The sequence below is a fragment of the Rhopalosiphum maidis genome, chromosome 1 (genome assembly GCF_003676215.2).
Source record: "Rhopalosiphum maidis isolate BTI-1 chromosome 1, ASM367621v3, whole genome shotgun sequence".
In the NCBI taxonomy this organism is placed as follows: domain Eukaryota; kingdom Metazoa; phylum Arthropoda; class Insecta; order Hemiptera; family Aphididae; genus Rhopalosiphum; species Rhopalosiphum maidis.
Window position 1 is genome coordinate 76,914,916 of NC_040877.1, and position 17,607 is coordinate 76,932,522.

Sequence of the window (17,607 nt, forward strand, 5' to 3'; positions counted from 1 at the left end):
CTTGAACCCATTACAACTACATCATTTAATATCGCAGTAGATTAAAATCCACATCATGAACTTAGAACTTAGTCCATATTCTTATAATATTAATAAAATTAGAATGTATCATAAATGACATGACATAAAGCCTACTCATTAATAATAACACAAATAAATATTTTATATGATTATGTTATTCATATCGTTCAACTAATTAGTAAAATCCAATATGAAAAAATAGATATTATGCTTTGATGCAATTACATCACTCTAGGAACGTGTATAGATCTGAAACATAAAATTAAAATGATTTCTTGTGTCAACTCAGCTTGGTGTCATCCTGGTTTCTAAAATATTATCACCCAGACCATCTAACAACGTTTTGTTGTAAGTATTTTATATAAGAATATTCTATAAAGAAAAAAGGGAAAAGGAAGTTACCGCTCAACTGTACAGTTAGTGTCGATATACTCTTGTCATTGTGACATTGTGTAAGTCACACATTTTTTAAAATATAACAACTAGATTACATTTATGATAATTAGAGAACTGATTTTATTATAATAAAAAAATCAATATATGTACATATATATGTATTTATTCACTATATCAGAAGGAGTGTATTCAATTTCCAGAGATCAATAGCATACATTGTGTTTATATTATTAATAATCATAAAAGTTTATGAATTATGAACCATTATAATACGAATGGTGGGGAACTGGGGACTGTCTATTGTCCTATCGGTCATTAGAAAGTATCTAAACAATTTTAAACGTATACGATTATGATTTATGATTTACACAATTAACAATTACTTATAGGTTTATAATTCATGATATTTTCAAGTACCATATTTTATAATAATTGATAACAATAATTAATAGAGCTACGATTACACGGCGTATCGGCGTTTTAGACAAGCAATTGATACTACGTAGATATTTGACATTATGCGGGAAACATGAGTTCCTGATATAAACTGGAACCAAAACTCTATTTTTTTTCGACGTGTATTCACTAAAAGTAATAAATTAATGAATACATTATTTAATCTATTTTTAAATTAATATATTATTAAGTTAATTTGTTTTTATATTATCATTATTAATAATAAATTAACGAATAATTATAATTTATTAATTAATAAATTATATATTATTTATAATAATACCAGTATTATCAAAATTAACTAAGAGGGTTGGAAGCGGTGTAATTAAAACTATATTACATTTTCTAATACCACGTACTACTTATGCATAAAATCAGCTGTGTATATAGTTGCCTAATTATAACGCCTTCGCCTTGTGTTATCCTTAGCGCCTTTGAGTATGCTTAATGGATTTCTAGATTTCTACATCAATTACATATACATAATGTATCTTAATATATATTTAATTAATGTATTCTGATACCAAAAATGTGATTTAAACATTTGGCAATCCCTTTTCCGTGAATTAATATTAAAATGTAAATTTTATATTTTAGTTAGATAATTTTTCAGGTTTTATTTTTTAAACTTTATCAATATATTTATCCAAGGACTTAAAATGTCTTATACTAGTTTACGAAATGGAAAATTATTGTTAATTATAGAAAAGGATAATAAAGTGATTGTAAAATATCTGTGTTTAATTAAATTTTTTTATTTTTTAAAAACCTAGAAAAATAATTAATAAATATTATAATTATTGACTATAGTCAAACAAGAACACAAACAGCCTTTAGAATTTGCTAATGACACCTCACAATGTTCCTTTTAATTTACAAATTTACACTTCACCATTTATAACAAAAGGATTTTCATTTACAACATTAATTTGAATATTTATCAAATTACTTAACACATAATAATTTAATAAACGTGCACAATTTAACGAGATAATATTTAATTAAATTTTATGCTTTAGCTAATTTTCTTAAAATAAAAAATCTATAAAAATATTTGTATGATATTTAATTAAAAGAAATCAAAAAAAAAAAAAAAATATTATAAAATAACAACTTTTTTTTTACATTATTTGACAACTGGTTCATTTAAGTGAAAAAGTATAAATAAACGTTATTCATAATAAACTATATTTTAAATTTCTAATAATGATGTTCAAATATATGTAAAAGAATATCGATTCTGTGAATCACTCAATTTGTAAACCAAGCTACCATCAAGATCAGCTGATTCTTTGGTGGGCATACTTGACATAAAATCTCGACAAAATTCAAATACTAAAATAATTCATCATTAGATAATAAAAATTCATTTTTTCATTAAAAATATTAAAATTAATTAATACTTACAAATACTAGATGTATCGTCCTCAGATAAAAGATATGTATCCAAACTACTGGCTAATTTCCAACAAGAATCTACATATTCTTCTTCAATTTTTTCCATCAATTCAACATCAATACTATCATCTGTTACACTTTTTATCCATAATTTTGTAAATTGCTCACATGCATTCCATAACTATATGCAAATAAAATTTTTTTAGGATTTTGAACTTTTATTTAAAATGTATTTTATAAATACCAATGCCAATGACTCATAAGAAAATTTTTCCATTGAACCACTTAGCATGCATAATCTAATAGCCTGGCTAACATGATCTTCTAGTACTGTAAAATAAAAGTTCTTTAGTAAATACATAAAAATTATTAAAATTATTTGTTACAGAACAATGAATTTTAAAAAATAGAATTATAATTATAATACAACTACAGTAGTTTTCTTTTTGAAACTTCAAAGAATAAATAATAGCTTCTAGATTGAGAATATATTAGTTAAGTCATAGACTCGATTCTGCTTATTATGATGATGATAGAAGATATTAAAAGTTTAAGTACAGTTTCGTTCAGCATTTACAAATTTTTAATAAAGAGCAAAAGTTGCTAAGTAATCGAATATTAAAATTTAAAGTGGACTGGAAAAAGAAAGTGAAATATAAAATGTATTATCTCTATGAATATCAATTTAATTTATAACAATAAATTAATCTTTACTTATACCATTTAACCCATATTTTACCAAATTTTTGAAATTCTAATAAGAATAATACATTTTTATTATGTTTTAAAATTTTTCATTATATTCTTCAGTTTCTGTATATGTTAATAAATCTTATAATTTTCAATCTGACAATAACTTTTTTGCATGCATTGTTATTAAATAGGAATAAGATATTTAAAATACATAACTTAAATTATAATCACCCTGTTTCAAAATAATAATCAGTTAAAGAAAATTCAAATAAATCTAATACAGAATTTACAGATAAATTTACTTCTTCAGGTATAAAAAAAAATCATAATTTATAAAAAATAATTTAGTTGGAAAAATATGAACAGAAGAATAATACAATTTAATAAACTCGAACAACAATAAACATTAACAAATACTTTTAATATTATAAAATATTTCACTCCAAAAATATGTTCAACTTTTCAAAGATATTTGTATGGAAAAATCATGAAAAAATAAGGTATTTTTACTTTAAAATATAAGATACATTTTGGTTGTTGATAAATGTTAAAAATTATGAAAAACTGTTGGAACATAAAATAAGTATCTACTGACTAATATTTATCATTTATGTTAAACCTAAGTCAATATTAATTTAAATACTAACCCTTTTCAAAAGCTTCTAAACCATTTTTTACATTTTTAATACTATCAAATAGTTTAGAACCCAGATATCTTGATGCGACACTGAAGAAGTATGTTTGTAGTTTATAAGTAGTTGACATAATCCATAATCTAATAAAATACATTCGCTTCACATCTAATGAGTAATTATACTTATTTAAATCTGAAATGTTGTATTAATAATTAACCATTAATAAATTAAACATTTTAAAAGATATGTGCACCTATTTACCTTTAGTTTGTAACTGAGAGATCATTGCTACAGCTTGCTTGGCTGTTATTAATAAACGAAAAATTTTGTTATAGTTAAATATCACCTCGTTGGTTAAAATAAGGCTTAATGGAAATTTTACCTATACATAAATAAAAATATAATTAATAACATCATATAAATGAAAAACATACTTAGAGATTTAAACTCACATCATATGTAATTGTAATGCGTTCAAGTTCATCGGCAAAATTATCTTTGAATACATCATTTTCTCCAAAAAAATTATTTTTTTCTGTTTTATAGTTCAGTGATAAATTACACGAATGATTACTAGATAAAATTGAACTATGATCATCACTAAGAAGTGAATAAAAACAATTGTTCAAAAATGAATTGCGCTCAATCTATAATAATTCAAATTTGATTTAAATATTATAAGGACTTAAATATAAACAATTAACAAATGAAAACATTGAAATAAATGTAAAACTAGGGAGATTATACTAATACATTATTTTATTTTAATTACTTTAACAATAAAATTATATACTTTACCTTAAATTACATTTATAAAATTTAGATATTATATAAGACAGTAGTGAGGTCAGTGGAAAATAAAACAAAAAAAGAGGGAGATGAGTATAGTAGAGATAAAAATACTAAGATAAAAATGTGGAGGCCAGGAGAAGTAGTACAAGGAATAAATTCATTAAGGATCAAGGCCGTTATTGGGGTGAAGATCCAAGGGTCCGGACCCCCCCCCACAACATTTTTAAAAGTAGAAATATTTTAGTGGTGAATATAATTTATTGATTATAAATTTTCAACATTTATATTTAAAAAAATATTGGACACCCCTGAAATTTTTTTTCAGTTACGGCCTTAGGCCAGTTAGGCATAGTATAAAAATAATAGTAAAATTAATAAGGGCAAAGTAAAAAATAAGAAGAATATTTTACCTTATATTCCATAATTCGATCAATTTGAACAGATTTATTTACATCTTCCAAAAAAATTATATTATACAAATTCTTCAAATGATACACAAATTTATTTTTTTTAAGAACAATATCTCCAACTTCCAGTCCAATGTTATTTATAGCTTTTTTAATAACCAATAAAAACATATCTACCATCTCATAACTTGAAGGTATGGTCAATTCAAAAGTTGATTTATCAGTAAATCTAATTAGTCAAATCAAAGTATAAAAATAAAAGTTGTACATATTTGTATTAATCATTGAAATGAAGTATTTAACTACTATTAAACAAACCAATGTTTGATCTATCAATTATTTTTAATTAAAGTAAATGAATAAATTATTGCTTCACAGTAGTGTATAGTCAAGGGAAAAAAGGTCCTAGGTTTGAGTTCTCTTGAGCTGAATTTAAAAATAAATTAGACAGATTAAAAATAATAATTGAGTTGATTTTATACAAATTTCATGTTAAATAAAATCTTATTTAACCTCACTCCCTTTTTCAAAATATCCTAAACAAAGCAGTTTTTTAACAAAAAAATACATGCATAAATAAAATAAAACATCATTCATAACGAATAAAACTGATATGAAACTATACTTTTTATAATTGTATAAACTATTTTTTAACATTAGAATTTAAAATGATTAAATAAATATAAAAAATCAAACACTTTTTCTATTCTATAATACAGGCTACTGAATAATACGAATTTCATATTTTACTGAATGAGTTTTAAAAGTATAAGCAAGATGTTTAAAAATTAATTTTTAAGTTATTAAATAATACATAGAAAATCTGATAATATACACACATATAAACAACTTACATTAGATAGATTAAACTGGGAGCTAAAAATACATTTACATATCATTAATCATTAACTTTAATTCATTTTTACTTAAAAATAACTTAATATATTTATTATGCAGATATTTACTTATAATGGACACAAGCTGTTGCTAACAATGGCAATTTATTCCAGTTGGAAGGATTATATTCATTCAAAGGATTAATATAATTTTCCCATAAGTCATTAGAATTTTTTATTTCAATTAAAAAACTATTAAATAGTTCACCTAAAAACATTTAACATTAAAAAAAAGTATTTAAAATAATTGAATTAAATGGATATTTTAACATACCTCTAGGCACTTCACACAAGGCAATAGCATCATTACTTATTTCTGATGCTACAAACACTTTCCAATCACAATTATTTAAAAAATGTATTAAATATTCAAGAATTGGTGGTACACATAAATTACAATCTTTTAAATATCCATGTATATCTTTAAAGACTATATTGAATGCTATACTACTGTCTCCTTCATAATTGTTTATGATAAATTCGTTATTTTCATCAACTAGCTGTCCAGCATGAATCCATAATTCTGTCATATGTACATAAGGTTCAAATGCATACAAGAACAATGTCACAACAATTAATTTTTGGTAATCAATAATTGCAGTTTGTATGGACCAAAACAATACTGAAATTAATCTGAAATTTAGATAAATATTTATATTATTATCATCATACTTAAAAATACATTTATGATATATTTAAAATAAATATAATACTTACTTAATTGAAGTTTTCCAGTTATCGGTAGAGTCCCAGTTTGAATCTATAGCTTTTGAATGTACAGAATAAATATAAGAAATAATGTGAAAATGCATATACATTTCTTCTTCAAATGATAATAATGTGTCGTGGCTGACTAAAATTAATTAAGTGAATATTAACTTTTTATGTGGTAACAACAAAAATAAAAACTTACCACCATTTTTAATTCTATTCTCAATAAGACCCATTTTATTAATTATTGGTTCTAAAATAGACTCCAATCCTTTAGCATAGGCTCTTAATGTATAGGGTATTTTTTTTAGTCCTTTTAAATGGCATGTAAATGTTGTTAGATGATTAAATTTTTTTATGTATTGTGAAATAGTTAAAATCCATCTATTAAATACCTCCTAAAATAATATTAAATATTAATTTACAATTAATTAATTTAAAAAAAGGCTTAAATTAATTTAATTTAACTTACAGGTGATATAGATGATGAAATATTCATCCATCCAAATAATTTACTTTGTTCTTCTAAACTGTACTGAAGAATATATGATATAATTAAATTGTTTTTTAAACACTCAAGTATTATAAAATTATCATCTACAATTTTAAATATTTTGTTATTTGTGTATCTAAAAACATATGTATAGTAAACATTATACAGTTAGTTTTTTATTTTAATTGCTTGACATTAATATGAAAAATATGTATTGTTTACTTTTTTAAATAAAAATAAAAAGAATATTGCCCGTCTTCAGCAATTCTTTCAGATTTATTAAGCCACCAAAATTGAGAAGCTCGTTTTATCAATAATTTTCTAGCTATATTCTCGTGGAAAAAAACTAATTTAAGATACTCCCTACTAGAAAGAGAATTATTTCTATCTTTTATTCTATTAACTATAAAATTCTGTGGTGATACAGCACTTAATGAACAAAAATCAGTCTCGTCTTCATATTCTGATTCTGAATCAGACTCTATATAGTACTATAAGTCAATAAAAAATAATATTAGTTATGATAAAAGTTTATAAGTTTATTTTTATTTATATATTATATTATTATATACTTACAGAAGTCCTACCAATGCTTAGTAACTCTTGTATAAAATTAGCTTTCCACGAATCTCCAAGTACTGCAGTTTCACCTTCTAATTCAATTCTGACTGTGTCTAAATTAGTCTTGCGGAAAGCATTTCTAGATCCACAAGGATTATTAGCCATATTGATTATTGTCCCTATGATTGCCCATTTTACAACATCAGATGATAGCTACAAAACATTAAATAGCATTATTATTAACATAAAATATATTGTACAATTAATATTAATACTTTAGAGCGATTATCGATATTTGAGAAATTAATAAATCGATCAATACGCATTTCAAATTCCTTAGCTTCCAACGGAAATCCTTGAACATGATATTTTTCTATTAATCCTTTAACATAATACTCAACATCTGACTGTTTAGGATATTCATAATATACGTCATTCAAATTATTTAATATTTGAGCGTATTTCAAATAGACTTCATTGAAGTTCTAGAACAAAATCAATACATATTGATAAGCTTTGTTGACCACCTTTAAAAATATGCAAAAAGACAAACTTTTAGTCCAGTCATCATTTTGATAAGTTCTAAAACGTTTGCAAGTGCTTTCGATGACAAACTAATAACAGGCGTATTGTCCATTTTCGATTTAGTCCAAATAATATTTCGTACACTAATATAGTTACATAAATTAGTTTTGAACTTACAATACACACATAATTAAGTGAACTAAAATTTAACGGTGAAATTATATAACGATAATATATTATTAATTATTATCTATTTAATAACTTTAAACTCGTTATGCAAAAATTTATAAAAATTGAAAATTATTTTGGCGGTTGTAATTTTGAGATTTATAATGATAAATTGATAATCGATAAGTTACGAGAGCCTTATCACCAGGCCGCTTATGGTATTGTTTCGGACCACGGTCTTAGAAGATAAGCCCGTGGTTGGGAGGGAAAAATTCATAGACATAAGCGCTATCTATCATCATCCAAAGTATTGCTAGGTGATATTACAAGTTGTTAAGATAAGGCTGAAGGCTCTTCAGCTCTTGTTTCTAGTAGAAACTTCCCAGTTCCTACTGCTTCCAATCAGTTGCCTTCTAGTACGATTAAAAGTTTAAGTCTTAAAATATAAATAATATTTAATTTAACATAATTCCATATTAAATATTATTTACAATATTCCAGTCCATTCTATCTTAGTTGGTTAATTTGTGATTTCCAATCATAGTATAAACTAAATAGAAAATATATTTCGAGCACTCATTTATTAAACATCAATCTCAATGTTGTAATTATCATTTAATCGATTAGTTTTAGAATAGGTATGAACCCAAAGTGGATACATATATATATAAATATCCACCTTGGTATGAACACAGATATCTGTAGAGTGTAGATATGAATGATGTAACAATTCCATGTATCATATTATATCTATGATTTAAGAAGAATTCAAGTCATTGAACTAAATGTTATCATATGGTTCAATGATTCAAGCACGGACTACTGTGTAGACATGTAGTAGTTCGTGGATTGAAGTATATTCGTTGTTTCTACATCTACAGATCAGATAAAAGCTCAGAAATAGCAGTTAACCGAAAATACGAAAATTAATAATTACACTTGAGTCGGCTTTTTGCTATATTTTAATTTTTAAGAAAATTATGAGCATTTTTAAGTATAAATATTTAATTTACTCATTTAAAAAATTAAAATAACGTAAAAAGCCGACGAGAGAACACATAATGTCCTCACATTTAGATTTGATAATAGTTAATTTCACTTTTAATATTTAAGCTAATCACACAAAACTGATCCTACTAAATGAAAATTTGTCATGTTATACGTTAGTAAGACGATGACAACACATAGATAAGTTTCAGAAAGTTCGAAATTCTCAAGTTTAATTACTAAGCAATATTTTAATTCGATGCCGAAAATCAAAATGTCTGTCGGCGATGGCGAATCTGTTGAGCCGGACGCCGCCTCGGTGCAACAACCCTAACGCAGTAACGTACTATGCGAATATTTCCATCGCCAATCCTGTTGGCCAATTACGCAAGACCACACATTTGGCGAATGATTGTATTAATAAACGCTGCTGTGATGGCGCTAGCCGTAAAAGTTAAGGCCCAATCACCGTAACTCTCATCATCGTTACGGACTTACGGCAGGATTCCGATGATACACATAACGAAGTCCCATTAGATGTGGTGAACCCCGAAAAGTCACTTGTCCGCAGTGGCGGTTTTGGTTGTATTTTTTTGGTGAGGCGACTTATGTATCACTCCCCCCTTTCATAACAAAAATTAAACTTCATAATAATGGAATTAAAAATTTCTTTTTAAAAAGCCACAAAACTTGTAGTTTTGTATTTATATTATTATATTTTGGGCATTCGACAGATGACATTTCTCGAATTGTTTTTAAGATCATCTCATAAGCATATACATAGCCTTCATTAGTTCTTTACAAGCAGACCACCTTGTTTTTGAAAAATTTCGTTATTTTAGATAATTCCCTTTATTCTATAATTTGTAGTGTGAATGAACATATTTTTTTTCTACTCGAGAAAAAGAACAATCAAATGTTCAAAACTAGAAAATAAATTCCTAACTCATGTTAAACAAAATTGAAATATATTCATAGTGGTCCGCCAGCGAAGCGAATTATTTCGTAAGCGTGACGTCCATCGAAATAGAAATGCACATTTCGGCAGATGATTCGTATAACGTGCCCGTGACATCACTTGTTAAAAATAAATGGATCTTTTTAGAAACGGATAAAAAGGGTTTTCCGACGTTTAATTTACTGTGCTTAATAAATATGCCGTAGCATAAAATAGGTGAATAAGACGTTTATAAGTGTATATTAATATAGAAATAGCTATGTAATTATGTTAAACCTTAGACGTAAATAAATGTTTTTTGTTATGTTATTAAATTAGTTATTACTTATATTTTATATACATTATTACTATTAACTCCAAAACGCAATTGTATAATAAATCTATAGGTACAACTTGTGAAAATTGTGATTATTTTAAATAGATACTTTTGGTTTTTTTTTTGTAACTGGTTTAAAAAAACTCATAGTGAATCTTGTATTGAATATTTAAACTTTCCAACAAATATAAAAAATATTAAGAAAAAAAATATTGCGATATCCTGCAAAATATTATGTGTGTGATAAGACCCACTGCGTATTTGATTTTAAACGTTGTAATTGCCCAGAGTTTAGAAATGCAAGCTGTTTATATTTTTGTCTAGTTCGTCCTGTTTTAGAAAAGAGTTCAGTTATTTTGAATTCTCATCAAAATATTGCCATTTTAGCACAATAATCGAGATTGAACCATTGAACGTATTCCGGAGCGGTTTTGATGAGTAGGTACTTATATAGATAACAAACATAGATAATAAACTCATTTTACGTACAACAAAAAACTAAGTATGATATTGAATCACTTGAAAAGAAAAGAAAGCTTAATAATGTGCTTTGGCTTTACAAGTTACGTAGGTAACGAATTAGGACAAAAGGTCGGTCAACGAGTACTCAAGCTTCGAGTTGGGTTACATAATAATGCGGTTTATTTACTTTCTAAGCAGATGGCCACAATCGACGTAACCCATATGGCCAATATATACAAGTCGTTCGACGCCCTATACGGTGTAAACTATCACTGTTCAATACTTCGAATTTTCAATTACAATTTTCGACAAAAAAAACCTTCGAACTGTACTTCATAACTGTTGCGTGGCGTTCCGTGGCAATAATGGGGAGTTTCATCGATTCCGCCAGACCTTTTTATACTAGGGGGGATAAGGTATATCGATTCCGCCAGTATCGACTCCTCTAGTACACGTAGTCTAAAAACAACCTATCGATTTCGCCAGGGAAAAAATAATCTTCCCGAACAAAAATTATCGTTTTAATGTTTTATAGATTATAATTTATCGTTAAAATAGTATTATTATAACCTAAATTACTCGCTAATTTATGATAATCTAACGTATAGAAACATTGGTTACATGTCAGACCATTAGCACTCAATTCGTTCGGTGTTCACATACAGGATGACGATGATCCATTGCGCAGTGTGCACTCTATCATACCCAATTACTGGCGATCGTTTCCTAATTTCTATCGATTCAAAACATTACATATTGAATCATAAAATTTTTACGTGACACTACATACTATACTTATTACTTATACAGATTTTGTTATAATTTATGAGTATTGTGATTGGGTTTTTTTCCTGCATAGGCTTAAAAAAATTAGAAAGTGCCTATAATCTGATAAAATATTTTGAACGGCAATGTTATACTTTAATGATTAGGTTCGAAGAAAGAATAACGATAGGCGATATTCGATATAAGCCTGTACTATTGTAATCATTAGCGATGGCGTCTCTTTCAGTGGGTAATATAAGAGGTCAAAAAACATTTCCCCTTGATATTTTTATTTTCCTATGCTATACTGACAATTGTTAGTTCGGGAAATTTGTTTCTCTTTACTGAATTTAAAATCCAAACAATCTCAATATAAAATATATCACGTAAAAAAATAATGATTTGATTCTGTAAATGACACTAAATGTCGATAATGAAAAGGATGTTGTACCCGAATGTATTGTCTTTTGTCATGCTATATAACGTATATCATAGAAAATTTGCGTTCAGCGTTCAGCAGAACACATTTTATGTTATTAACTTTAATGTTGGAGTCAATTTACCTATTATAAAACTCGTACGAAAATAAGAATATTATTTACTTTCTAGAATATATCATATACTTTTATTGATATTATTATTTTAAAGTAAGTTATAGCTATGTGAAATATTACAACTTTAAATTAATAATATAAATAAAATAATATGAACATTATTTCTTAGATAATATTCTTACCTTTAAATTTGATGATAGGTATATTTAACTAACAACACAAATGAATTCTGCGCTGAACGAAAATTCCCCATGTTATATATATATATATATATGTAAGACAAAGACAACATAGCAGGTATAACGTCCTCTGACGAACGAAACTAAGTGAAGATAAAAAGTAAAATAATTCAGAAGGTATAACTATTAAGTCAATTTTGAATAGACTAATAAGACTTTCTTTAACTAGTCTTACTTTTGGAAATAGATACAAACTAGTCTATACGTAAATAAATAGAAATCCATTAAAATTTCAGGATGGGATATATATTTTAACATTTGACATGCGGCTGCCCCACATTCCATATCATCATCCGAAAAACTGCTATAATTTTGAATTATATTAATATATTTTTATTTTTAGAAAATAAAATAATATTATTTATTTATTTTGATAAAATAGTCACAAAAAAGTAAAAAAAAGATGTGTTTATTTACCTATACATTAGCTTACAATGCATTGAAATCATTGAATTATATTTTCTACTACCTATAGGTACTACAGCTACAGCATTATACATGTATTCTTTTTAATACATTTTATAATAATGTCTTTAATCTTTATTATCCTTTTGTCTTTTATCAACTACTTTTCAATATTGTGGAAAGATTGCAGAAGTTGAAACGATTTTAAACTAATATGTTTTCAATCATGAATTGGTTTCTACTGGACGGACTCTTTCCTTATGTTAAGATCATTTTTGTGTACTCTTTTCATTTTATTTAATAATTTGCTTATTATGCATTTATGCCTTGAATGAATTGATTTTACATAATAATGAGTGGTTTTTTTTATATCAGTCATCACCTTTTGAGGCAGTAAAAATGCTTCGAAAAGGATATGGTTTCTGTTAGAAAAGTTGATATAGTATTGGTACTTTATGTCTTTGTATAGGCCAAAAGTAAAAGTTTCCAGCACTTTTTTTTATAATGGGGAAAAACGGGAAATTTTATGTAAATCCAATTCGACCAAGTCCTTTTATTTTTTAAGTGCAGTAACTCAAAAACAAATAAGTAACCGTAAATACTTAAAAAAAATTACCAAATGTTTGTATCACCATTTTCTATTTACGGTAAAATTTTCAAAATTGTTTAACTCTTTTTGAGGAATTTATAAATTTTTAAATTTTTATTCTAGAAATAACGATAAAAAATTATTTGTTGAGTGAAAATGTTTGAAAATTGAATATAATGTTCCTCATAAGTTATTAATTTCTCAGTTAAAAACTTTTGAAAATCTATAGTCACTGAAATAATTTTTTTTATACGAGTATAAAGTTTAAAGTTAAATTGTTGACAAAGCTCATAAAAATAGTGATATAATTAGAAAATTATTTTTTAGTTAGAAATGTATAAACATTTTTATTTTTATACCTAAGATTTGAAAACTTAGTATGAGGTTTTTATAAGTTTTTTAACCAATATATAAAAATAAATTCTACTGGAAAACCAAACCAATTTTTAAGAGTATATGAGGTTCAAATTTTTATGACATTTGTAATTCACCAGTAAAATAATTAATAATAATAACAGTATACTGATAGACACTTAACAACTTTACCAAATGTTTGTATTACCATTTTCATTGTACATGAAATGCAAAAGGTGTTGAAGAGTTGAAGTATTTAAGTATACATAAATTGAATCAAATTATTGAAAAAAAAAGTTAAGAATTTCGGCAATTATTAAATATATTTAACATTATAACTGAAGAAGAGACTACGAAGAACAAGATATTAGAATACCTGTCGGCTGTCGATCTACAGTGATGACCAGGGCTTGGCTTAAAGCATTTGTTTATTTTTTTGGATTGACTTATAATACATAGCAGAGTGCTAATTTGAAATTTGAAAGTGGTTTTTTTTAACGATTTTTAAAAATTATGCTTATTTCTTTTCTAGTTTTTCTGATTATTTTTGTTTTTTTGACAAGTTTTTTTACTTTTTATGATGGTTTTTTCAAAAAATCCCTCGGAAAATCTATAAACAATGAGGCAAAATGTCTCGAAAATGAAGTTTGATTTTTTTATAATATAAAGATTTATTTTTATTTTTTAGTTAGAAACTTTTCCTAATAATTTTGTTTCAATATTTTTTGTAGCCTTTAATTATATTATTTTTAGCACAATTACAAATTATGTCTATAATACCTATACTTTATCATGTAAAAAGAAAGTTTTTTTTTATTAAATATGTTTGCTCAAATTAAAATTTTTTAAATGCTTATTTGAGTGCTTATAATAATGCTTTTTTAAATGCTTATTTTAAAGATTTTAAGTGCTATAAGTCCCGAGCCCTGGTGATGACTGTATACTTCAATATGTCGTAATATCTACGGACGAATATCAAGGATATTTCTCGTTTTAAAAACATATTTAGTAAAAATCGTATTTTCCTTTGAAAATTTATCCAAGTCTTTACATATTAAACTTATTTCAAAAAATTATATATTATTATATTATATAATATATTTTTTTAAATATATTTTTAGTGCATATTTCAATAATAATAAGTTAAAATACATGCATATTTCCTACATTTTTAGTGCATATTTATTAAATTCCCGGTCCTATATTATTAGTTATCTAACCATTTTAACCTAACTGAATTTTTTTTTTTTGTATACGTGCCTGCTATTGACTATCATTGTTTAATGCTAATCAATAATCAGAATTCATAAAAATGAATTAGTACATAAAATGAAAAATATTTGTGGGACTTAGTCCCCTCCCTGAGCTTACGAAATTTCAAAAGCCTAAAAATTATACTATACGTGTATTTTGCTGTTTTTCTCAACCAATAATTATTATTGTATTTTACATATGAAAAATTATTACTGCAAAAAGAATATTAAAAATTTATATAACGGTTATGATTCTTTTAATTTTTAAAGTAATACAAATATTATTGTAAAAAAAAAAGTTACACTTCAAAAAATACTGGAACAATAATGTGCAAAACAGCTCTATAATGAAGTTAAATAAAGTAAATTATTTTTCATTGTATTTTATAAACAAAATATTCATGTTAGTCATAGTTTAACATTTATATATGTCCTCAAACTAATCAATGTATTGAAAGTGGTAATGATTTATGTGTATAGTCCACAGATATATACAAATATTATAGTATTTTATATATCTGTGGTATAGTTACTAAAGCACTTATATACAGTTATACCTACAAGATAATATAAATAAATAGTACATTAGTACATATTCAATATTAAAAATTGCAATTAAAATACTATAAAATTAAAAATACCTATTAAATATTAATTATTATAATAGCTAAATTTGTATATAGTATAGTTCCAATCGTGTATACTATAAATATTGTATAGTAATAGACTTAAATAGTAGATAAATTGACCGGTTATTAAACTTAAAGGTTAAAACATAATCTGAGTTTTCGGATAGGGTTTTTACGATGTTTTAATTTTGAAGACAAATTCTTGTAAAATATTATTTTTATTTAAAAATTTAAATAATGTAAAAAATCTCTATGGTTTTATTCAATTTGATAGGTCAATTCAATACGAAAAGAGGTTCTTTTGAAGCGAAAAGAAGGGTTGGTTATACACACATTATAGATAAAACCAATAGATACCCAAGATTTAGGTGGAAGATCAGGTTACAAAAGACGTAGAACGGGTTGAATCGGACACTGATTAATGAGTTTTAACTATTAATCATGAAAGATAGCTTAGTTTATTATATGCTTATATCAGTTATCAGAATGGTATTGAAGACTGACAACTACAAAGAAGAAGAATAGGTCAATTTTCTCTATGTCTATAGTATAAAAATACACAAATTTATTGTAATTCTACATTTGTAAGACGAAGACAACACATATGTTTGCCGAGTGGCATAATTTCAGTTTGTTTTCTTTCTTTGGCCTACGCGCAGTATTGACGCCAATCACTTTTTTATGTTTTCGTGTAAGACGCCCTTGGAGAACAATCACCCGTTATAAAAATTATATAGAATAATATTTTTGAGAGTATAACATATCGTTTTGTCTAAATATTGTCTAAAAACAATTTAATGTTCATTTAGATCTACAAATTATACTTTTAAGTCAAATAAAAATAGTGAAATAAAAAACTGATATGTTAAATACTCATAAATACTAAAATTCAAGCAATTGTATGATAGCCATCATTATATTATTGGCATAATAAACTCGAGTCAATGTTTCGTGTGTTTACTTGTATTTGGTAGATAGTAGGTATCTATCTCGATCGTAGTAGGTACTTGATAATTCTTTAGTGTTATTGTACTATTGTAGTATTTTACGTCATACGATAGTTTACTGACGGAACATGTAAAGGCAGACGTAATAACGAAGCCGATATGGATGTCAGTCAATGCGTAGATAATAAAAGACCTTTTATAATCTATGAAGGTACATCCTGGTGAGCACGCGAGAGTGCATGACTTACATGTTACTTATACATTTGTTACCTGCACACCTGTTATATTATATTAACCACGTGTCTCGAATCGTAGCACTATAGCAGTATTTTGTGTGTATGTGCGGGGGGAGTATAGGCCAAACATTTTATCTTATCGTAATTCGATCTGGCGATCAGGCAATTAACAATTTATCGAAACATCGCGAGATTGAATTTTGCGAAGTAAGAACTAAAGAACAAAGAAGTACCGTGTAATCGATACATTAATAGAATATGGAGAGGGCGAGTCCTATAATCGTGGATGATCTCCATTATAAAATAGTTTAATAACATTTAGCAATTTAGCATAATTTATGAATGTTATAAAATTGTCGGTTGTCGGTCTTACAGTGTCGTAAATAATATCCATATTGCTATGAATAATCGAAAAACGATTACCTCAATCACACCGACGAAGGTTTCCAAAAAGGTGGGGGTCTGCATTCATCATTATGTAATAAACAGTATTAGTCTCCTGTTTCGAGTAATTTTTGATTCGACTTTTTTTTTAACGTACATTACCTATTCGATATCGGAATTCGGTCGTGAATCGTGATTTTGGCGTACGGAATGCAAATTTCATTCCTAAGTGCAGTTGGCGCTATCTAACGGACAGATAAAAGCCAAGTGGTTCCGACGCGTGACCCGCAAACTTGGCAACGTCGCTGTGGGGTCCACGACACGGCCGTTCCGTCATAGTCTGTTGGTGCGCGGGGCGAAGAGGTGACTCGTCGACC

General features: G+C 26.2%; 1 protein-coding gene across 2 annotated transcripts; it reads right to left on the bottom strand.

Moving 5' to 3' along the window:
* Positions 1–1,953: 1,953 nt before the first annotated feature.
* On the bottom strand, positions 1,954–17,578 carry LOC113556349. Of its 2 annotated transcripts, XM_026961222.2 has the most exons (17): positions 17,393–17,578; positions 8,013–8,127; positions 7,735–7,944; positions 7,475–7,672; positions 7,121–7,389; positions 6,878–7,034; positions 6,608–6,803; positions 6,412–6,547; positions 5,969–6,327; positions 5,764–5,902; positions 4,802–5,027; positions 4,052–4,246; positions 3,861–3,981; positions 3,612–3,791; positions 2,516–2,601; positions 2,281–2,452; positions 1,954–2,208 (listed from the first exon to the last, which is right to left on the bottom strand). In XM_026961222.2, exons 2-17 carry the CDS (start codon positions 8,094–8,096, stop codon positions 2,087–2,089), a joined length of 2,850 nt encoding a protein of 949 aa, XP_026817023.1. In that variant the 5' UTR covers positions 8,097–8,127; positions 17,393–17,578; the 3' UTR covers positions 1,954–2,086. The 2 variants fall into 2 exon arrangements, with proteins under 2 accessions (XP_026817023.1, XP_026817024.1); XM_026961223.2 differs by lacking the exons at positions 4,802–5,027; positions 17,393–17,578 and adding an exon at positions 5,653–5,674 and having other exon boundaries at positions 1,955–2,208; positions 8,013–8,210.
* Between the last annotated feature and the right edge of the window lie 29 nt (positions 17,579–17,607).

Excerpts from the sequence above, each read along its gene's own strand:
- LOC113556349 (XM_026961222.2), bottom strand. The coding sequence starts at position 8,096 with ATGGACAATACGCCTGTTATTAGTTTGTCATCGAAAGCACTTGCAAAC. Across the intron at positions 7,673-7,734 it reads ATATCGATAATCGCTCTAAA|CTATCATCTGATGTTGTAAA; the intron begins GTATTAATATTA and ends AATGTTTTGTAG. Across the intron at positions 3,982-4,051 it reads GCATTACAATTACATATGAT|GTAAAATTTCCATTAAGCCT; the intron begins GTGAGTTTAAAT and ends ATTTATGTATAG.